This window comes from Oxyura jamaicensis, chromosome 4 (genome assembly GCF_011077185.1).
Source record: "Oxyura jamaicensis isolate SHBP4307 breed ruddy duck chromosome 4, BPBGC_Ojam_1.0, whole genome shotgun sequence".
NCBI lineage: Eukaryota > Metazoa > Chordata > Aves > Anseriformes > Anatidae > Oxyura > Oxyura jamaicensis.
In genome coordinates this window covers 80,850,321-80,868,363 of record NC_048896.1, presented here as the reverse complement: position 1 = coordinate 80,868,363, position 18,043 = coordinate 80,850,321, and the positions used below count along the sequence as shown (strand labels likewise).

General features: G+C 38.7%; 1 protein-coding gene across 2 annotated transcripts in view; it reads left to right on the top strand.

Annotated features, from left to right (window-relative positions):
• The first annotated feature begins 4,745 nt into the window (after nucleotides 1–4,745).
• LOC118166157 (ADP-ribosyl cyclase/cyclic ADP-ribose hydrolase 2-like) overlaps nucleotides 4,746–18,043 on the top strand; it is a 53,894-nt gene continuing 40,596 nt past the window's right edge. For both annotated transcript variants that reach the window (XM_035324824.1, XM_035324823.1), the window contains exons 1-8: nucleotides 4,746–5,143; nucleotides 8,874–9,003; nucleotides 10,220–10,355; nucleotides 10,796–10,878; nucleotides 11,491–11,567; nucleotides 14,093–14,185; nucleotides 16,095–16,181; nucleotides 16,642–16,701. In XM_035324824.1, coding sequence (XP_035180715.1) covers nucleotides 4,977–5,143; nucleotides 8,874–9,003; nucleotides 10,220–10,355; nucleotides 10,796–10,878; nucleotides 11,491–11,567; nucleotides 14,093–14,185; nucleotides 16,095–16,181; nucleotides 16,642–16,701 — 833 coding nt within the window. In that variant the 5' untranslated portion in view covers nucleotides 4,746–4,976. The remainder of the gene's footprint in view (nucleotides 5,144–8,873; nucleotides 9,004–10,219; nucleotides 10,356–10,795; nucleotides 10,879–11,490; nucleotides 11,568–14,092; nucleotides 14,186–16,094; nucleotides 16,182–16,641; nucleotides 16,702–18,043) is intronic.

Genomic DNA, 18,043 nt, shown 5'->3' with positions numbered 1-18,043 from the left:
GAGGCGGGAGCGGCCCGGTGCCACGTGACCGCCACCGCCCCGCCGCCGCCGCCGCTGCTCGGGGTGGGCGGCGCGCATGCGCAGGGGTGGTGGCGCGGTGCTGTGAGGCGGGGAGCCCAGCCAGGCCCCGTAAGGGAGGGGGGGAGCTGAGGAGGGGGTCCCTGAGCACGAGGTGTGGGGAGCTGCGTGACCAGCACGGCTGTCCCGCACCCCCAGGGTGCCTGTGCTGGAGGCACTGCGCCTTCTAAACGACGTGTTAAACTGGGGAGCAGGAGAAATTTCACTGTGCGTTGACGTGAGATGAAGAAAAATTCCCTCCCTCCCCCCCAAAATGGAGTGGGTGACCATATGTGAGGAAAGGAAGGGTGTCCGCAAAGGAATCAGTGTTCTGGGGGAGGATGGACGTGCCCTCCACCAGGCTGCAGTGGGGATCTTCTCCCGGCCCCTGGCAGCAGTGGTGCCAGCTCACAGCCCTCCATGCCGTCCTTGCTTCTCCTTGCTTCCTGTCAGCAACAAAGGAGGGGGAACACCAGCCTTGGGTGCTTACCCGCTCCTCTCAAAAAAAAAAAAAATGCTCAGCAGAATTGAGATCACACGTTAATTTGGCAAAAAGTGTTCATAACTGTCGAACAACCTGCCAGCACGTAACCAACATCCCCAAAATGCATTTTCAAGCACACAGTACATGCAGCACATCTTCCTGGCTGAAACCTCCTCCATGCAAAGTCAGTGGCGTATGTTTGACAGACTAAAAGCTGGCTAGGTTAAAAATCTCAGCAACTACTTGTAAACAAATTGAAATACTTTGAGCAAAGGCACACATAGGTCTTAGCCCAGTACTCCTCACTGTACTAATGCTCAGGAATAAAATGTGAAATCATTGGTAAAATTCATAGATAATGAGGAGAGATCACGTGTTCAGGATTATCTAGATCACACAGCCCACATAATCCTTTTATCTCTTTATCTACGGAAACGATGCTTAAGCAATTGCAGCATTGGGTGTTTCCTTTTCCATTCATCCTTTCCGCTTCCAAGAACTTTTGAGCATGTTGACCCACTTAGTCATATTTGACAAAGGTGCACAAATCTTGGAAGATTAAATTTGTGCAACTCTGGGGAAAAAAAAAAAAAATAGCAGTTACACAAGAGAAAGAAAGCAAGGCAAAACAGAGGTATTGTACAGCTGTCCCGCGAGCAGATGGTTGCATTTCCTTCTTGGCTAGTAAACACAACTCTGTTTTTGGAGATGGTGCATGTGTTTCTTGCAAAGGGTGTCATAGCACACAAGGAAGCAGGGAGACTTGGGTTACTGCTGTAGATAGAATTTATGAACCAAAGATGCAAACCCTCAAGAAACAAAGGCTGGTGAACTTTGTTGCTTAGAGGAGCTTACAATATGGGCAGTTTCAAGGTCATATTTCAAAGCCTGAAATGAAATCACACAGAATTGGGGTTATTCTGCCAGCAGTTAATGCCTGAGTAGGGGATTAACACTCGCACCCGTTTGCTTCCCTTCTGTTAGAAGCTACCACTCCCATGTGGCAGAAAATAACAAGAGAGAACGTGTCTATTCCTCATCTTCCAGGGATTCAGAATATAAATATTTGCTGAATTTCATGGTAGTTTAATATTTGGTTTGTGAACTAGACTATCCAGGCAGATGTACTGTAAATTTTGCTGACTCGGGTTCATGGGCAGACTTCTCTTCTAGGAGAGAGGGACAGAGAGCAGGGGACAGTGATCTGCATCCAGTGTGAACTGCCAGAGCATGGGAGGCAAGATTAAAAATTTGTATTTTCATGGACTAGCTTAAGGGGAGACTTGGTCACTTTCTACAAGACTTTACATGGAGAGACGATTTCTGAGGTTAGATTCTTCATTAACATAACAGCAAAAGACATCATGAAATCCAATGTCTGGAACCTAAAGGTAAACAAGTTCAGGCCAGAGCTAAGGAATGACTCTTAAGGCTATCTAACTGTGGGAAAAAAAATCCCTGGAGGTGTGTTAGATCAGCCATCACATGAAGTATTTAAATCAAAACTAACATAAATTAGAAATGGCTGTGCTGTCACATCAGACGTCCATCTGGCTGGGTGTTGTATTCCTACAAGTGGCCAGTGAAGAAAGGAAGCTTGGCAGGGATGAGGTGGGGATCCCAGCAGTAACTGAACCCACTTCCATTCCCTCTGGCACATTATGACAGTTCATGTCCTTTTTTACAACACCACTGAGCATCCCCCACATTTTCTTTGGGAAGTCGTTGATCCCTAACCTGGTGTGCCCTTGCAGAAGAACCACTCTAAAACTGTTTCCATCTTTTCAAGTTAACCTGTGTATTTCTAAGCAGAAATTTTAGTCTTGATGAAAAATTAGTGAAAATTTCTGCTTGATTCTATATAGAAGTTCCCATCAGTGATGCCTCTGATACCTCTCCTGAAATTATTGTGCAAAACTTGTCTGCAGCGAAGTCAATGGGAAAAAAACTTCCTTTGACTTCCATAGACGGTTGTTCTCTCTAATCCTGAATCCAAAGCAGTAGACTTCAAACCATGTGACTAACATGTCCCATCATTATGGCCTTGTTTCAGAGAGGTTATGAAGGGAAATAGGAAAGAAAAGCACTGAAGAAGTAACTGGAGTAAAGTACAGCATTTGGTGTGTCTCCACCATACCAAGCCCAACATTGCACATCTATTTCTGGGCAAGTCTTGCTTTCCTAAAGAATCTGCTACAGATAACAAGCGAACTTGTTACGTTTCTATCACATTTGCAGGAGAAATCCATCATCAGCAATTTACTCAACTATTAGAAAGATTTTGCCTTCAGCAATAGGCATTAAGTGAGAACTGGTGCATCAACATATAACTATCATATATCTATAGCACTATATAAATAAATACAGAAATAATAAAGGTGTGTGTATTCACTGGGGCATGGAGACTGCTCAACAGAAAAAGAACGGGGATGTTTCTCAGAAATGTGAATCTGTACAAAAGTTACTCTCAAGTTAATAATAATAATAATAATTGTTTTAAAGAGAGGAAAAAGTATTTGGCTGTATTTACAGCAGTGTATACGACAGAATATTTACAATGAAAAGTGCTTTAATTTATACTACTTGATGTTCTCACACAGTACTCATGCAAGAAGAAATGGGGGACAGAATAAAAGTAAACAGAAGTTGAAGATATTTCTTCAGGGCACAGGAAGTGTCTTAATCCTTCCTGGCTGTCAAATTTGTTCCTGCAAGACATTTTTGTTCACAAAGGAGACTCTAAAACAACTATTATTACATCAAAAATTTGCTGTAAGTACGCAGGGCAGAAGGAGAAAAAGAGCTGACTAATGTTACCAGTATGTGTGACACAAGTTAACATTGGAATTTGGGTTCTTACCAGACCAGCACCCGTGTATTTCAATTTCTTTGTTCTTGATACGTATTTCAACATTTATTTTCTGCCTTTACAGAAATCCATGCAAAAAGTGTAGACCTTTCTTAGAAATAAATGAAATTGCAAGCACTTGTAGTGTTTTGGGAAGCTGAAACATGGCAATAAAGGTAAACCTAAGGCACTGTAAATACTTAATTTGTAAATACTAAATGTAATAAATGTATTGTGATGTAGTGGGTTTACGTGGCAAGGTTTTGGTAGCAGGGGGCCATAGGGGTGGCTTTTGTGAGAAGGATCTAGAAGCTGCCCCATGTTTGGTAAGGGCCCCACTGCTGACCAGAGCAGAGCCAATAAGTTATGTTGTTTTGCGCCTCTGTGAGAGCATATTTAAGACAGGAAATAAAACGCTGCGCCACACAGCAGCTGGGAGAGTGAGAGGAGTGAGGAACAGCCTTGCAGGCACCAAGGTCAGTGAAGAAGGAGGGGGAGAAGTGCTCCAGACGCCAGAGCACAAGTCCCCTGCAGCCTGTGGTGAGGACCATGGTGAAGCAGGCTGTCCCCCTGCAGCCCATGGAGTACCACGGTGGAGCAGGGTTCCACACTGCAACCCATGGAGGAGACCACAGTGGAGCAGGTGGACCTGCACCGACGGAGACTGCGGCCTGTGAAAGACCCCTGCTGGAGCTGCAGCTGGGCTGGAGCTGCTGCCTGTGGGGGACCCAGGTTGGAGCAGTTTGCTCCCAAGGGATGGACCCCGTGGTACGGACCCATATCTGGAGCAGTTCTTGAAGAGCTGCTGCCTGTGGGAAGCCTACGCCGGATCAGTTCAGCAAGGACTGCATCCCGTGGGAGGGACCCCACAGCACAGGGGACGAGAGTGACCGAGAAGGAGCGGGGGCAAAGAATTGCTATAGACTGACCATAACCCCCATTCCCCCATTCTCCTGCGCCACTCGGGGGGAGGAGGTGGAAGAGGGTGGATGGGGGAGGGGGCAGGGGGGGGAAGGTGCTTTTCGTTTCTTTCCTTTGTTTCTCGCTTCTCTAGCTCATTAGTAAAAGGCAATAAATCTTACTATCTCCCTATGCTGAGTCTGTTTTGCCCGTCACAATAATTACTGCGCGATCTCCTCATCCTTATCTCAACCCTTGAGCCCCTTTCATCGTATTTTCACCCTGTTCCTCTTTGAGGAGGGGGAGTGAGAGAGCGGTTGTGGTGGAGCTCGGCTGCCCACCTGAGTAAAACCACCACATGAATACTGAAATATAATTTAATTCTCCCCAGTTACCACCAGGTGGCAACATCATAACCTTAAAAGTTGTTTTTGTCCGAAGTAGAGAACATTTAGATAATAAGGAAGTGATGTATCCCGTGGCTGCGTTCATTCCAGGAAACAGTAAAATTACATTCTCCGACAAGGTTCAGACTTCTGCCCAACTTTGTCATTTGTGTAGAGAACTACCGCCACTATTGAAGACATTAAATGTTAAGCCTCCTGTTTTCCACTGAACTTGTATCATTTAACTCTCCTTTTTTATTATTATTATTTTTTTAAGAACTTGCGTTGTCAAGAATTCACGATGAAGAGCCTTTTCTTGTCTCTCTTACTAGTCTCTATTCTGTTTATGAACAGCTTTTCAGAAGTGCAAGGAAGGAAATGGAAAGGTGAAGGTACGACAAAAAACTTGGAAAGCATTTTCATTGGAAGGTGTTATGACTATATCAGAATCGTGAATCCTGCTGTTGGGTAAGTTTTGGCATGTTTCTGGATTAGTTTTTATGTTCTGTACAAAATGATCAGTAATGAAAAGTCTGATGTTTCATTCTTAGCCATGAAAGGATTGAAGCCAACATTCTAGCTTTCTAGAAACAAAAATTGAACTTTGATGGATGTTGTAATAACAAGCAGTGTAAATAAGGCAAGATTTTTAATGCTTCAACTTCTTATTGCACATTTTCACCCTGGTAATACAGTGTTCTGTGAGGAGAGTGGTGCTCAGAAACTGTGGGGATGTTACTTCTAAAACACCAAATCTGGCAACACTCCTGGGAAGACCAGCTTCACTTTGCATGTGTTGTAGGTCAGGTCAAGTAAGAGGGAAAGGACTGCACTTCATAGCTATCGTGTGCTACTGAAATAAACTGTTTAGTTTATCCACTTGAGAATTCAATGAGAAATCAACTGGTGAATTGTTATTACCTGTTCATCATCTTGTCAATAGTCGTAGTTTCCATCATCTACGTCAACTGCAGAGAAATGGAGGTAACACACTTTGCTAAAATGACCACTTTTTAATTCTTCTTTACATTGTTTTGGCTTTGGTAAAAAGGAAAGGTCTAAGGGCAGTCTCACTGAGGTCTCTCCTTTTTTCTGTCACTAAAATTTTTCCTGATGGTTTGAAGGTATTTGGAGAAAGGGGATGGCTGTGTTTCTGCAGTGTTGAATTGTAGTCTTACACAAAGTTAGATTATGTTGCATAATAATTACAAATGTCACCACCTTCCCCTAAGCTCCCATTCTCAGTTCCTCCTGCAAAACAGGAAGATGTAGGACTTGTCATGAGAACAGGTTTATGACCTTTAATGAAGGCAAAATGACATGTTTCCTCTTAATAACATTCTTACCCTATCAGAACCATTTTGCTCCAAGTTCTGCATGAAAGAATCCATCATCCTAATGCAAATAACACAAGTTCATCTAAACAACTCAAACTTGGCAAATATATAAACACGTCAGAGTGGAAGGTGCCAGTAAACCTTAACTATACATTTCTACACACCTACAATATAATATAAACTACAAAAACTTAAGTCAGTTAACAGTTGTTTACATATCTGTAGTCTTATCTTGCAGTATACTCTAGATAGGTAAAGTTCCCGTTACAGTTAATAGATGTTGTTTAATTTTTATCAGAAGAAAGGCATAACTAATAATACACAATACTCTAAAATGAGCAACTTAAAGGATGGTTATTGTGGAAATGTTAACTTTATCGTGAACTGTTTGGAGCTTTTAAAAATGTAACCACAATAGTAAATAAAGTTTTTATATATGACAGTTTTGTGGTCTAATTTCGGTGACATTTTCATGGTGTAATTCTAAAGTCGAGGAGTCTGAACACATTAATCAAAATATTCTTCCTCAGAACAGCATAAAGCAAGGCAGAACATTAGCATTGCTTTCCTGAGTTAAGGTCCAGATTGGCTTTATAAAAAGAACTGCTGCACAATTAATTTCATGATATGTGTTTTTGCTCTCTTTCCCTTAGGTCTATAAGCAAATACTGTAATCTAAACAAAATTGAAATTTCATATAGCACAGGTGCAATCCAGATATTCTAATTATTTATTATCCTTTCTGTTCACTGTCTCTTTCTTAATTGCCCCCAGGGTAGCTTTTACAGAGGCATAGCCACCTGGATAGGTTTTACTTCTGAATTTATAAACAAATAGAATAATTAAAAAAAAAAAAAAAAACCTTTACTAACAAAAAAGAAGCTGGCAAAATGTCTCTTTACACTGCAGTAACATTAAAACATAAAAATGTTTATATAAAAATAAGGAAAACCTTACATTAAAACAGAACATCCTAAATTGCAAGAGAGGTATTTTACAAAAGTGAGGGACTTGAATTAAAATCATATTTGAAGTTTTTTAATAGAACTATGCTATATTACACAAACACAGCTGTTCCTATCATGCATTTCTTCTATATTTTTAACAGGTAGTATATAATGAAAGTTTTTTGGGTAAAATAACTGACTACTATGAAATAAATCTAATACAACTCACTAGTGTCTGTTAAGATTGGAAGGAATTGTCCTGAACTACAGTCCTTTCCCACTCAGTAGATTAAAAAGTATTTTTGCCAGCTAAGAAATGATCCTTTTGATTTACAAGCTGTTCAAACCTGAGATGAGATGACATGAAGAAAAAAATGCTAGTGAATTAGCCAGAAAATTACTCCTGGTTTCAACTGTCAACAAAAATTTCAGCTGATGATAATTTACAAGTACGAACATGAAGAAGAGTGTGCTTACAGTAAACAGCTCTTTAGCAGAACAAGACATAAATATATACAGTTGTCAGAAGCTAAAGTTTAAGAGCTTGAAATTAGAAATCGGGTGCAAATATTGTTATCGAGACTATTTAAATATTGGAACCAGTGATCAAGGGTCATATTGCATCACTGAATATTTTCAGATCAAGATCCCTTATTTGCTTAAGATAAGTTGTTTTGTAAATAGTTGCCGGAAAGCTGTTTTTTAACTAGGTGTCAGAAGCATGAGCAGAGATTACTGTGAGCAGTTCAATGGTTTCTTTCCTGCATGGGAGCTGTTTAGCTCATCATTAGGGGTCCTCTAGCTTTAAATAATCTGGGACATGCAGCATCGCAAAACAGCTGCTTAAAGAATCTCGTGAGGAGAAGTGCCAGCAGAAACCCTGCTGTGTATGGATGACATTCAGTGCACAAAATGCTAATTGCAAGGTTTAGTTTACTTATAGGAACTACTATAACCTGTTCAAGCTGCAGCTTTGCAATTACAACCACTCACACAAGGAATGCTTTATGCAAATAAAACACATTATTGTGTTCTGCAGAGTGTTCCCAGCATAGACATTGTCACAGTGTAAGTGGGGAAGGCACAGTGGGAAAGTGATGAAAGTAGCAGCTCACTTTTTAATTCCTCCAGGCAGGCTCAGAGCTTTCACAGATGAGCTCCTGCCAATCCAGAGATTTAGGACACTTCCATCCTTAGGTGGCCAGTCCTGTCCTTCTGCAGATGACTGTCCCCAAGGCAGAAGTGGCAGAAGAGAACTAAGTGCACAGCCTAGCATCTCATTTCACACCACCTCTCGACAAGCAGTTTAACTGTTGAATCCTTACAGTATTCTTGCAGCTCCTACACAGTGACAGTACTTGTCCCATACAGCCACTGTACTCACTCCAGCAAGTTTCAGCTCCGTAATTCTAGGGCCTGCTTACACTGAAGGTGTTTCTTCATCAAAACCATTATTCTGCCATCAAAACTTTTTGGTATTTCCTGCCTTGAAGAGTTAAATTTACATTCCTGTAGCTTTGCATGTTCAGCTATGTTTTAATTGAAATGGCTTTTCAAGTCCCCAGAATTTCTAAGAATGCTGCATTTCTACTGTGCTGTATATCAGACCTCACTATGAATACCATATAAGATTTTTTAGGAATTGCATATAACTCTGATCCCACACTGTAAATCGTAGTATTTTCCTTGCATTTTACTTCTTCCTAATCTCTTTGGATATGTGCTGCTGTAAGAAATAGGGAAAAGAAAAGAGATGCAGGCTCTTCCTGAGCTGTGAATTTTCTATCTTAGCCTTGTGAAGGTTTTCATCTGGGGATTGAGATTGGCAACAAATAACTTTCTTGCTGTGCTTTGAAAAAAAAAAAAAAACAAAAAAAAAACAGTTCTGCTATTTGTTTGTTTCAATGATTGCAGTGAGAAGAATTGCTCAGAGTTATGGGAAGCTTTCAGAAATGCTTTTGTTAACAAGGATCCTTGCAACGTTGTACCTAAGGACTATGAATTATTTATCAAACTGGCATTTCACACAATTCCAGCTAGCAAGGTAATGATTATTAATGTTAACAGTTCTGTGACATCCAGCAGATCCTCCATCACATAGTTCAAAATGGAGCACAAGTCATTCTGTGGCTGAATGAGGATTCATTATTTTGACCCATCTGTAGTTTGCAAACTAAGCTCAAGCTGGATGGCACTCTTCATTATGTTTCTCTGTTTATTTTACGCAGTAGGCTATGCAGCAATCTTTGTATCCCTCTGTAGTACTTTACAACTCCCTGCCTTTGTGCAGGAGACCCTACTCCCGTGTCAGTGCTGTCCCCAGAGGTTCTGGATGGTTTTTGTCTCTTCCTTCTGCTGTACCAGCAGCTCCACCTTTGTGTGCATTGGCTGTGTCTGCATGTTAGCATTTCTTCATCCTCACTCATTTTGCAGTGAAAACTTGGCATTTGTGTGCCTTTCTTACCAGTGTTATTTCCTTCTCATGCTACAAAGGTCCCCTGTTTTTTCTGCCGTGCCAGGAGCTCTGTTGCAGTCCCTGAACTTGCACAGCTACTTTTCCTCAATTTAGGTGCTCTTCTGGCTGCTTCCTTCTCCTCCCACTCCTCACACACCAGGTCTCAGGGCACTGAATGTTAAACTTTGACATGTTGAGCATATTAAAACTAGCATAACCAGAACTGAGATACAGTGCCATCATATCCCATCTAAACGTGTGCTTTAGCCTTCTCCAAAAGATTGTATTTCAAAGCAGTTTTTTCTGCACACACAATTATTCCTTATCTCTAAGTGATACGAGCTAAACTAACAAATGCTCCTGTCAACATAACTTCATTCATGAGCTCATTTTGCAAACACAAGAATAGCAGGTAGACATTGATTTTTTTCACATCATAATTCAGCATAGTAATATGAGAGAATTCTCTAAGATATATCTGGATTATGAATGTTTCCTCCTTTTCTTCATTTTCCTAAAGGTCTGGGGAGGAGGTCAAAGCTAGGCCTGATTATATTTTATATGCGTCTATTTCCATTCTCAGCATGGTGAGAATGTCCCTGAAGCCTCTGATGATCAGAACTTACACCACTGTAAAAACAAACTTCATTCCTTTAAAGAGAGAAATAGCATTTATAATTATTAGCTTGATTTTGAAAGAAATACTAAAATGTGTTTTAAAATGCTTTCAGCAGTGTAATCTCATTGTTTCCACACCTAAGTGATGGTTCATTTCTTCTGTATTTTGTTTTCCTTTGTTATTTAGTCTCTCTTCTGGGAAAATAATCAGCTGCTAGTCAAGAGCTTTACTAGCGGAGCTCGTCGCTACATGTCTCTGAGTGATACTCTCTTTGGCTTCGTTGTAGATTTTCTAATCTGGTGTGGGCAGACCAACAGCACGGGTAAGACAATTAATATTGTATTAAACGCCTTTCCATATAACCGTAATGGAGACTGACTGCTGTGTTTTGAAGGAGGTAATTTTACCCCATGAAAAATCAGAGTAGCTTCACTGTCTCATTCTTGCCTTTTTTGGTATGAGTATTTAACACAGATAAATCTAAGCAGTGCTGCAGAGGACATAAACGTTGGTCCTTTGGTGGAGCTCATTGCATCCCAGGCATGGAGTTAGTCACTTTAACCAAATTATTGAGTCATAGTTTGTGTAAACTGCAAAGGATGGAAAATGCTAGAAAAAATATTATTGTCAGCTTCCTGTGTTATGTCAGACCATCGTGTATGTTCAGTGAGTAATGCAGGACTATCAATAATTACTTTCTAAGGTCACTTTTTATGGTCATTATCATTTCTTTAACAGTACATGTCACATGCCTTCCTACAGGACTGGACTATGAATCTTGCCCTACCATGGAAGAATGTGAAAACAACACAGTGGATTCTTTCTGGAGGATGGCTTCGATCACTGTAAATAGTGCATTAATGCTCACTTTGTGCATTAGTGAGTATGTCCTGGGAAGTTCAAGAAAACAGTGCTGGATCAAAAAAGATTTAAAGTTATAGTAGGTCTAGGTTATTTCCTCTGGTAAAAATAAGCTTTTCTAGGCTGGGTATAATTGAGCAAGAGGAACCCAGCTCTTTCATTTTATCTAGCTAATGTGTTCACATTCAGTGTTAGCTGTCCTAATGTGTATTAAGCATATACTAAACACAGTAAGCATGCTAAATGTCTAAGGCATACAGGTCTGAAGTGACATGTGACAGCTTTGAAGGAAACCCATTTTTCATAGATTAAACCCAACAAAGAGTGGCAAAATGCTTTATTCTTATACTGAAGAAGTTGTTTATAGGTTTGAGAAAATAGTTTGAGAAGATACATTGCATTAATGCATTGGCTGTTTAGTTCTTGTCTTCTCTACTGAAGTGAGCAGGCTAGGATGCTAGTTTGATATTATATTCACAATTTGAGTATTTTCCTTGGTAAAATGCTCTACTTGGTCATTACTTGCTTGCAAGACAATACCAAGACATATAACCAATCAGTAGATGAGTTCTGAAAAAAATGGTTATGTATTGCAGTATGCACAGCACAGTTCTGGGGTGATACATGTCCTGTTGAATGGTTCTGCAGAAGGAGGAGCTTATCCAGTCAAAGGGTAAGAAAACTGTGTGTGAACCCAAAACAATGTATTCAAGGTCTGATGCATGCAAAGAAAGGTCAACCAGTTATCTGAGTCTTCTGCTGCAACAATGATTGGAAGTCTGTTAAGTTGTGGGGACAACTGTTAATTGTCCCCAGCTGTAGATTCCTATGAAGTGGATGAAAGCAATCCTCTTGCATTTTACAAGCTGGTATGGCAAGTAGGATAAATTCTCTTTGAAAGCCACAATCAAGTCAGACAACTTACTGCAGCAAAATTATAGCCTCTGCGTGTCTTCAGAAAAATGAGCATTACAAATTTTTTATTTAGGGACATCTTCTAGGAGAGGACATTGTTATAGGGAGCGTAGCCATTGTCAGGGCTAGGAGCAAACTTGCTGAGTTCTATAGGGAAAGTGCTTGGTCCATGACTGAGAGAGAAGGTAGTTTGAGATTCCTTATGTTTGAAGAAAGAAAAAATAAGAAGGATGATGGAAAACATTAACTCCCTCTTCTTATTCCCTTTTTATATTAGGAATTGATGTATTTTACCTGATTTACAGGTTTATCATTATGCAGAAGTTCATCTAAGCTTGTATTTAAGATCTATTGTAAAGTCCCTAGGAACTTTTACCAATTATATGGATGTAATGGCTGCCTGTCTTTGGTGAAATATACATCTTTCCTTACCTCAGCAGCCATTCTGTACAAGGCTGATCAAAAAATACCTTAAAGCACAGAACATATCCTACTCCTGTTTACTCAGTGAATCATAGAATCATTAAGGTTGGAAGAGACCTTCAAGATCATCTGGTCCAACCATCCCCCTACCACCAGTGTCACCCACTAAACCATGTCCCTAAGCACCAGGTTCAACCTTTTCTTAAACACCCACAGGGACGGTGACTCCACCACTTCCCTTCATTGCAAAGTTAATCATATTTCCAGGTAGGAGAGAAACAAGAAGTTCCTAAAAGCTACTATCTGCTCCAGAACACCTACTCTCTACTTATCCCATTCCCCCAAAGGGACCACCTCTGCATACAGCTTTCAAGACTTGTATGGTCTCCTTGGGTTGGTCAGGTGGTCAGCTCTAACTGAATCTTCTGCAGATGATATTAGCTGGCAGCAGGACAATGCCCAGATTCCATTATAGATGCTGTCCTTATTTCAGAAATCTCTTAACATGTGAATTAATTCTTCCTATCAGTTCCCTGAGTTACCTGTCTGATGGTATTCTGACCAGTGAAATCTCCACCACTGAAACACAGCCTGCCAAGAAAAAAAGTAACAAACACAGCCAGTTACTCCATCTGTTTTCTTTGCTATGTATTATCTGGCCCGTTTATGACTGAATTTCTTTAAGAGATGTTTTTTGAAAGAGGTTTAAAGTTGAATAATTAATAGCAGGTGGTAATTTGGAAAAAAAAATAAATAAATAAATCAGCCTGTCTTGCTAAATATCACTCTGGGCTATTTGCAATCAGTTATTTCAAAGGCACTTCCAAAGCTCATGCTGCATTAGTTTGTACACTTAAATCATTTTAGGTCACCATTAAGTGACCTGTAACCATTTTAAATTAAGATGTGTTTCTCACTTCATTAGATGCATTTTTTTCTGTCAATCACATATGCATGGATGAGCAAAACAGTTAAAAAAATAACTGGAAACTTTTTTCGGGGGGGAGGGGGGTATATTTTCCCGATGTATTTTAGACAGGCTTGAACACCTTGGACGGACAAGCCTACCGTTGCTGCTACAGACCTCTGGTTAGCCAAAGCCATACGTGGATGTGACCAGGGATGGCAACTCTTGTAACCACCTTCCACTTCTCTGGAAGTTTAAATTAACAGGCTAACATGGCAGGCAAATTAGAGCACACACCTAGGCTCAGCCTTGCACCAAACATGCAGTGAAGACACATAAATAATCCCTTGGACTTGGCATCTTCCGTTTGATGTCAGAAAATTTAGTTGCCATTTTATTACATAAGGCAATAAAGTGGAAGATTCTTCCTGCCAGGGAGACACTAGAAGTTTCTACCTTATAGTGTTTTGTATTCCTAGACCAAATACTTTGTTATTATTGCTGTGATTTCATGTCTAAAAATATATTTGTCTCATGGCTGTTGTTACATTTTATTTAAGACAGAATCTATTGTCTCTAAAAGCATTAACTACACCAATGATCTTTTCTGACTAAGTATCAAATGCTTTTTGTTTTGGTTTTGCACTTTAAAGTTCGGTTCACTCTGGTTCACCTTTAAGTTACAACTTTAATCAGCTGAGACCCTCTGAGAATAAGAATATAAAAATGAAACTTCTGATTAAATGTTTGACTTTGTGGACATTCAGAATGTGAACCAGATTTTTTCAGCTCTGTGTTGAGTCTGATTGTAATCAGAAGATATAAATGTAAAATCAAGGAAGCTCATATGCTACAGCAGGATCAGCGGCTTGATTGCAAAAGAGATTTGACTGCAAAGGGATTTTTTTTTCCTGTTTTGTATAGTTCTAATATATATATATATATTTAATCAGATTTTTTGCAGATTATGAAATACCTAATCTCCAGAAAGATAAGATCTCAAAAATTGTCATCTGGGTTGTGGATGATATTCAAGGACCAGATAGGTAAGTTGTATCATCTAAAAACAATTCACTTCTCCTTTTTCAACCAGTCTTTAAAATTTTACCCTAGTTTTCTCTTTTATTACAATTGCATAGCAATTAAACTGAAAATATTTTAGATGTTCTCACTAACATAGAATGCACAATCAGACATTCCCAAAGACTGTATAAATAGGAGAATTAGAGAAAATAAAAATAAATTGTAGTATTAGTTCTGGAGTCCACTCAGTTTGTTTGAGGTATGTGTGTGTGGATCTCAAACCTTAAGTGATGATATAGCACATGCAGTTTTGCATGAGAGTGAAACTGACTTTGAAAATAAGTGCCGATGTGAAATAGTTCTTTTGCCTTGCCAAAACATTGTTTTCATTTTCATCTATCTCAACTGTTCTGGAAGTTAGGAAATACCACAACAGGGCTCGTCTTGTCTCAATACTTAAAATCAATGCAGTAGGCTTTAACAGGTCTCAGTCTGCTTCTAATTTTATTTTTAAAAATATACCAATAAAGAAGAAAAAAAGAAGCCCAAGCAGAACAGTCTGTTGGTAAATAGCCAAAGACCAAGAGATTTTCAAAAGAAACATGGTGGAAAAAGGGCTATGAAGTTAACAAAATAAAGTCATGAGGGCAGAAATTAGGCCTGTTTTGGGACTTATTAATGGTAAAAATATAGTTATCTATTTATTATAACTTTTGCAATGGTCCCTAAGCATATATAGGGAAAGTTCTTGGTCCTGCTGTTTCTCCATAAGTGAGAGAAGAGGTCATCCTTCACAGATGAATTGAGGGTAGAGTAGAGGCAGTAAGTTTTACTCCAATCTGAACTGTCCCTGCAATTTAATATAACATATGGTGGCTCTTTGTCAGCTTTAAAGCTGCCCTGGCTGAAGAGAACGAGAAAAACAGCCTCAGATGTCACCTTATCCACCACTAAGTCCCTGGTGTCATCTGGATATACCAGCAGCCTCATGTGAAGTTGCTCTTCTTGCATCTCACAACTTGTAGTTGCATACATACATCTTGTTTCCCTTTTACATTTCTTCTGTTCTCTTTCCTATCTCCTTTTGCTTCTCATAACATTTTGGCATGGCCAATCCAGACCACATATTTTACTGTAGTGCTATGGAATTTATGTTTGTCCTTGTCTGGATGCAGAGGTGTATTTGTGTATCTTATTAATTGCTTTTCACAGTGATTTTGTTGATCCACATAAGATTTCTTTAGTAATGAGTATTTACTAACCAATGGGTAGGTGACAAACCTTAATACTTGACATTGGTTCACATTTTAGAGGTCTCAGTATCTTCTGTACTATTCCAAGCTTTCTTTACTAATTGGACCAAATTAAAAAAAAAAAAAAAAAAAAAAAAAAAAAAAGCAATGCTAGATATAGAAGCAGCATTTAGGATTATTTCTGTTTGTTTATGGTTGTTTTTTTTTTCTGTCTCCTGTTTTAGTATTTATATTCAAGAAAGAGGACAAGCTTCTAGCAACATAATTCTAATTTGTTATAACCAGCTTATTCTGTAAAGACAACATCAACTCCATCACCTGCTAAACACCTGCCAAAGAACATTAAAAATGAAAGTCTTTTTTATTATTTTTCAAACTTATATATCTTTTCTTGTTTCTGTAGTGAAATCTCAGAAACGTGGGAGTATTGGTTAATGGAATCTGGAAATGCTATAGAATCTGAAACCAATCTCCAGTCTCTGCAAACTGAATATAAAATGTTAAATATCTATAAGCAAATGAAGCATTATAAATAGCAATGTGCATCAGTTTTCTGTGTGTGTTAAGGAGTATAGAAGAGACAAAGTAATGGGGATTTACATTACTAATTCCATCAAGTCCAGTGAAAGGCAGTTACATGATGAGAGGCATGCAATAATATTACAATATTTTCTCACAGAGATTCCTGTGGAAAAAATACAGTAAAGATATTAGAAGACCGACTGAAAACCCTTGGTTATGATGTCACCTGCACTGACAATTACAAGTAAGTGAAAATCCTTCATAAATGCAGTGTATCTGCAGAAGTGACTGATCTATTTTAAATTATTGCTTAGCTTCCTATGTCTAAGTACTAGACCTAAGTACAAATGTCTAAGTACTACAGACTTACCATTTTCCAGCAACAAATTAAGCAAAACACTGCATCTTATTGTATAGTTGTATAATTAAGGGGAACATTATACTTACCCAGTGTTAGACACAGAAGATGGCCTTGTGTACCAATTCATAGTAAAATGTGTACCGAAAATCTAAGCAATAGCTGCAGAAGTGTTGAATGTCTGCAGAATTACTAATTAACAATTGTATTCACAGTTCTAGTTATTCAGAGGGTGTCAGTGAAGGGAAGCTTTAGACATGATAATACTTTTGTGTTTGTTTCATTTCTTCATTTGTTTTCTTTAGTGTTCTGTCTGAAAGATACAAATAAAACAATCTTTTCACAGCCCTGTACTGTTCTTACTCTGCGTGGATTATCCTGATGATTCTAACTGTATTCTGTCATCGTAAGTAAAAGAAGTTCAATCCATCACCAGTGTCATTACAGCCAAGTGAATAATGCAGAAGTCAACAAATAACAGATTCCGTATCAACCATCTATATAGCATCCATAAGCAATATGCATTATTCTTAAGTTTATTACTTACTCTGTATTAAGTAAACAATTTCTATCTACAAATTGCGCAAAACTCTCAGTGAGTCACTGCTGTTGCAAATTAGCTGGTAATCATTTCTCTTTGATCACACAATCACACTGCATATCACTAATGGTATGAATGAAGATTGTAAATATCAGTGTTCTACTGCTAAATCTACTCAAAATTTTGAATTATTTTCATTAATATTCATCCAAAAATAATGAAATCGTATGTCAAATGACAATAAAACTAAAGAACACTTCTCCAACTACTGGAACTTCTGGTTCCAAGTTTTGAGAAAGTTTTTTTTAATCTCCCATTTTGCATGCAAGCTCAACTTCTACATTTTAATACATTTACTTTGCTCCAGTAGATTAGTAGATTATCTGCAGAAAATGCAGATTAAATCCAAGATATTTTTTTTTTAATTAGCAAGCATCACTCCCCCACTAGGCTTTAATTGTTTCCCTTCCTATATATATTTATATATATATATACATTTATTGTGTAAAGAGTATTAAATTAATTTATGATGTATTTCATTTAATATTACAAGAAAGGTCTGTTTTCACTTGTGTTTTAAATGATATGTTGTTACATATATAGGTACACATAAGATATTTGAACATGTGAAAATGAAAACTTCATCAGAGTTTGGAAACTTGTAGGATACATAAATGTATAGAAGTTGTTCTCTAGTTTTATTATTTTTATTCACAATCCATACATTTGTCTACATCTTATCTTCTATTGCCCTTTCTGCCCTAATTCAAGCACTTGCAAATCTTTTGTATGTTAAATCCCATGTAATGCTGCAATGATCATCTCTGCTATCAAAAGCCTGATTTGCTGTCCCTGGTTATGGCAGCACACAATTCCTGTGCTCAGGTTTGGATACATTCTGCCTGCCTCTGAACTGACATTGTGTGGCAGTAGTGCTTCACTTAGTACAAAAAAGGAGATGTATATTGCTTCCCATAGCATGCGTTCAGTTTTTAATACACCCTTACAGAAAAGGAGTGCTCTTCTGTTTCTGTAGGTCACTGAAAGTTTTTACACATCTTGTCATGTAACAACATTTACATCCAAATTATTTCCCAGCACCAGCCTATAAACATGCAATGAAAACAGTGGCATTTTAGAAATCACTGATAGCTCTAGACTCCTTTTAGGTAGCAGATACTAAAATCAACCTCTTCCTGGCTTGTTG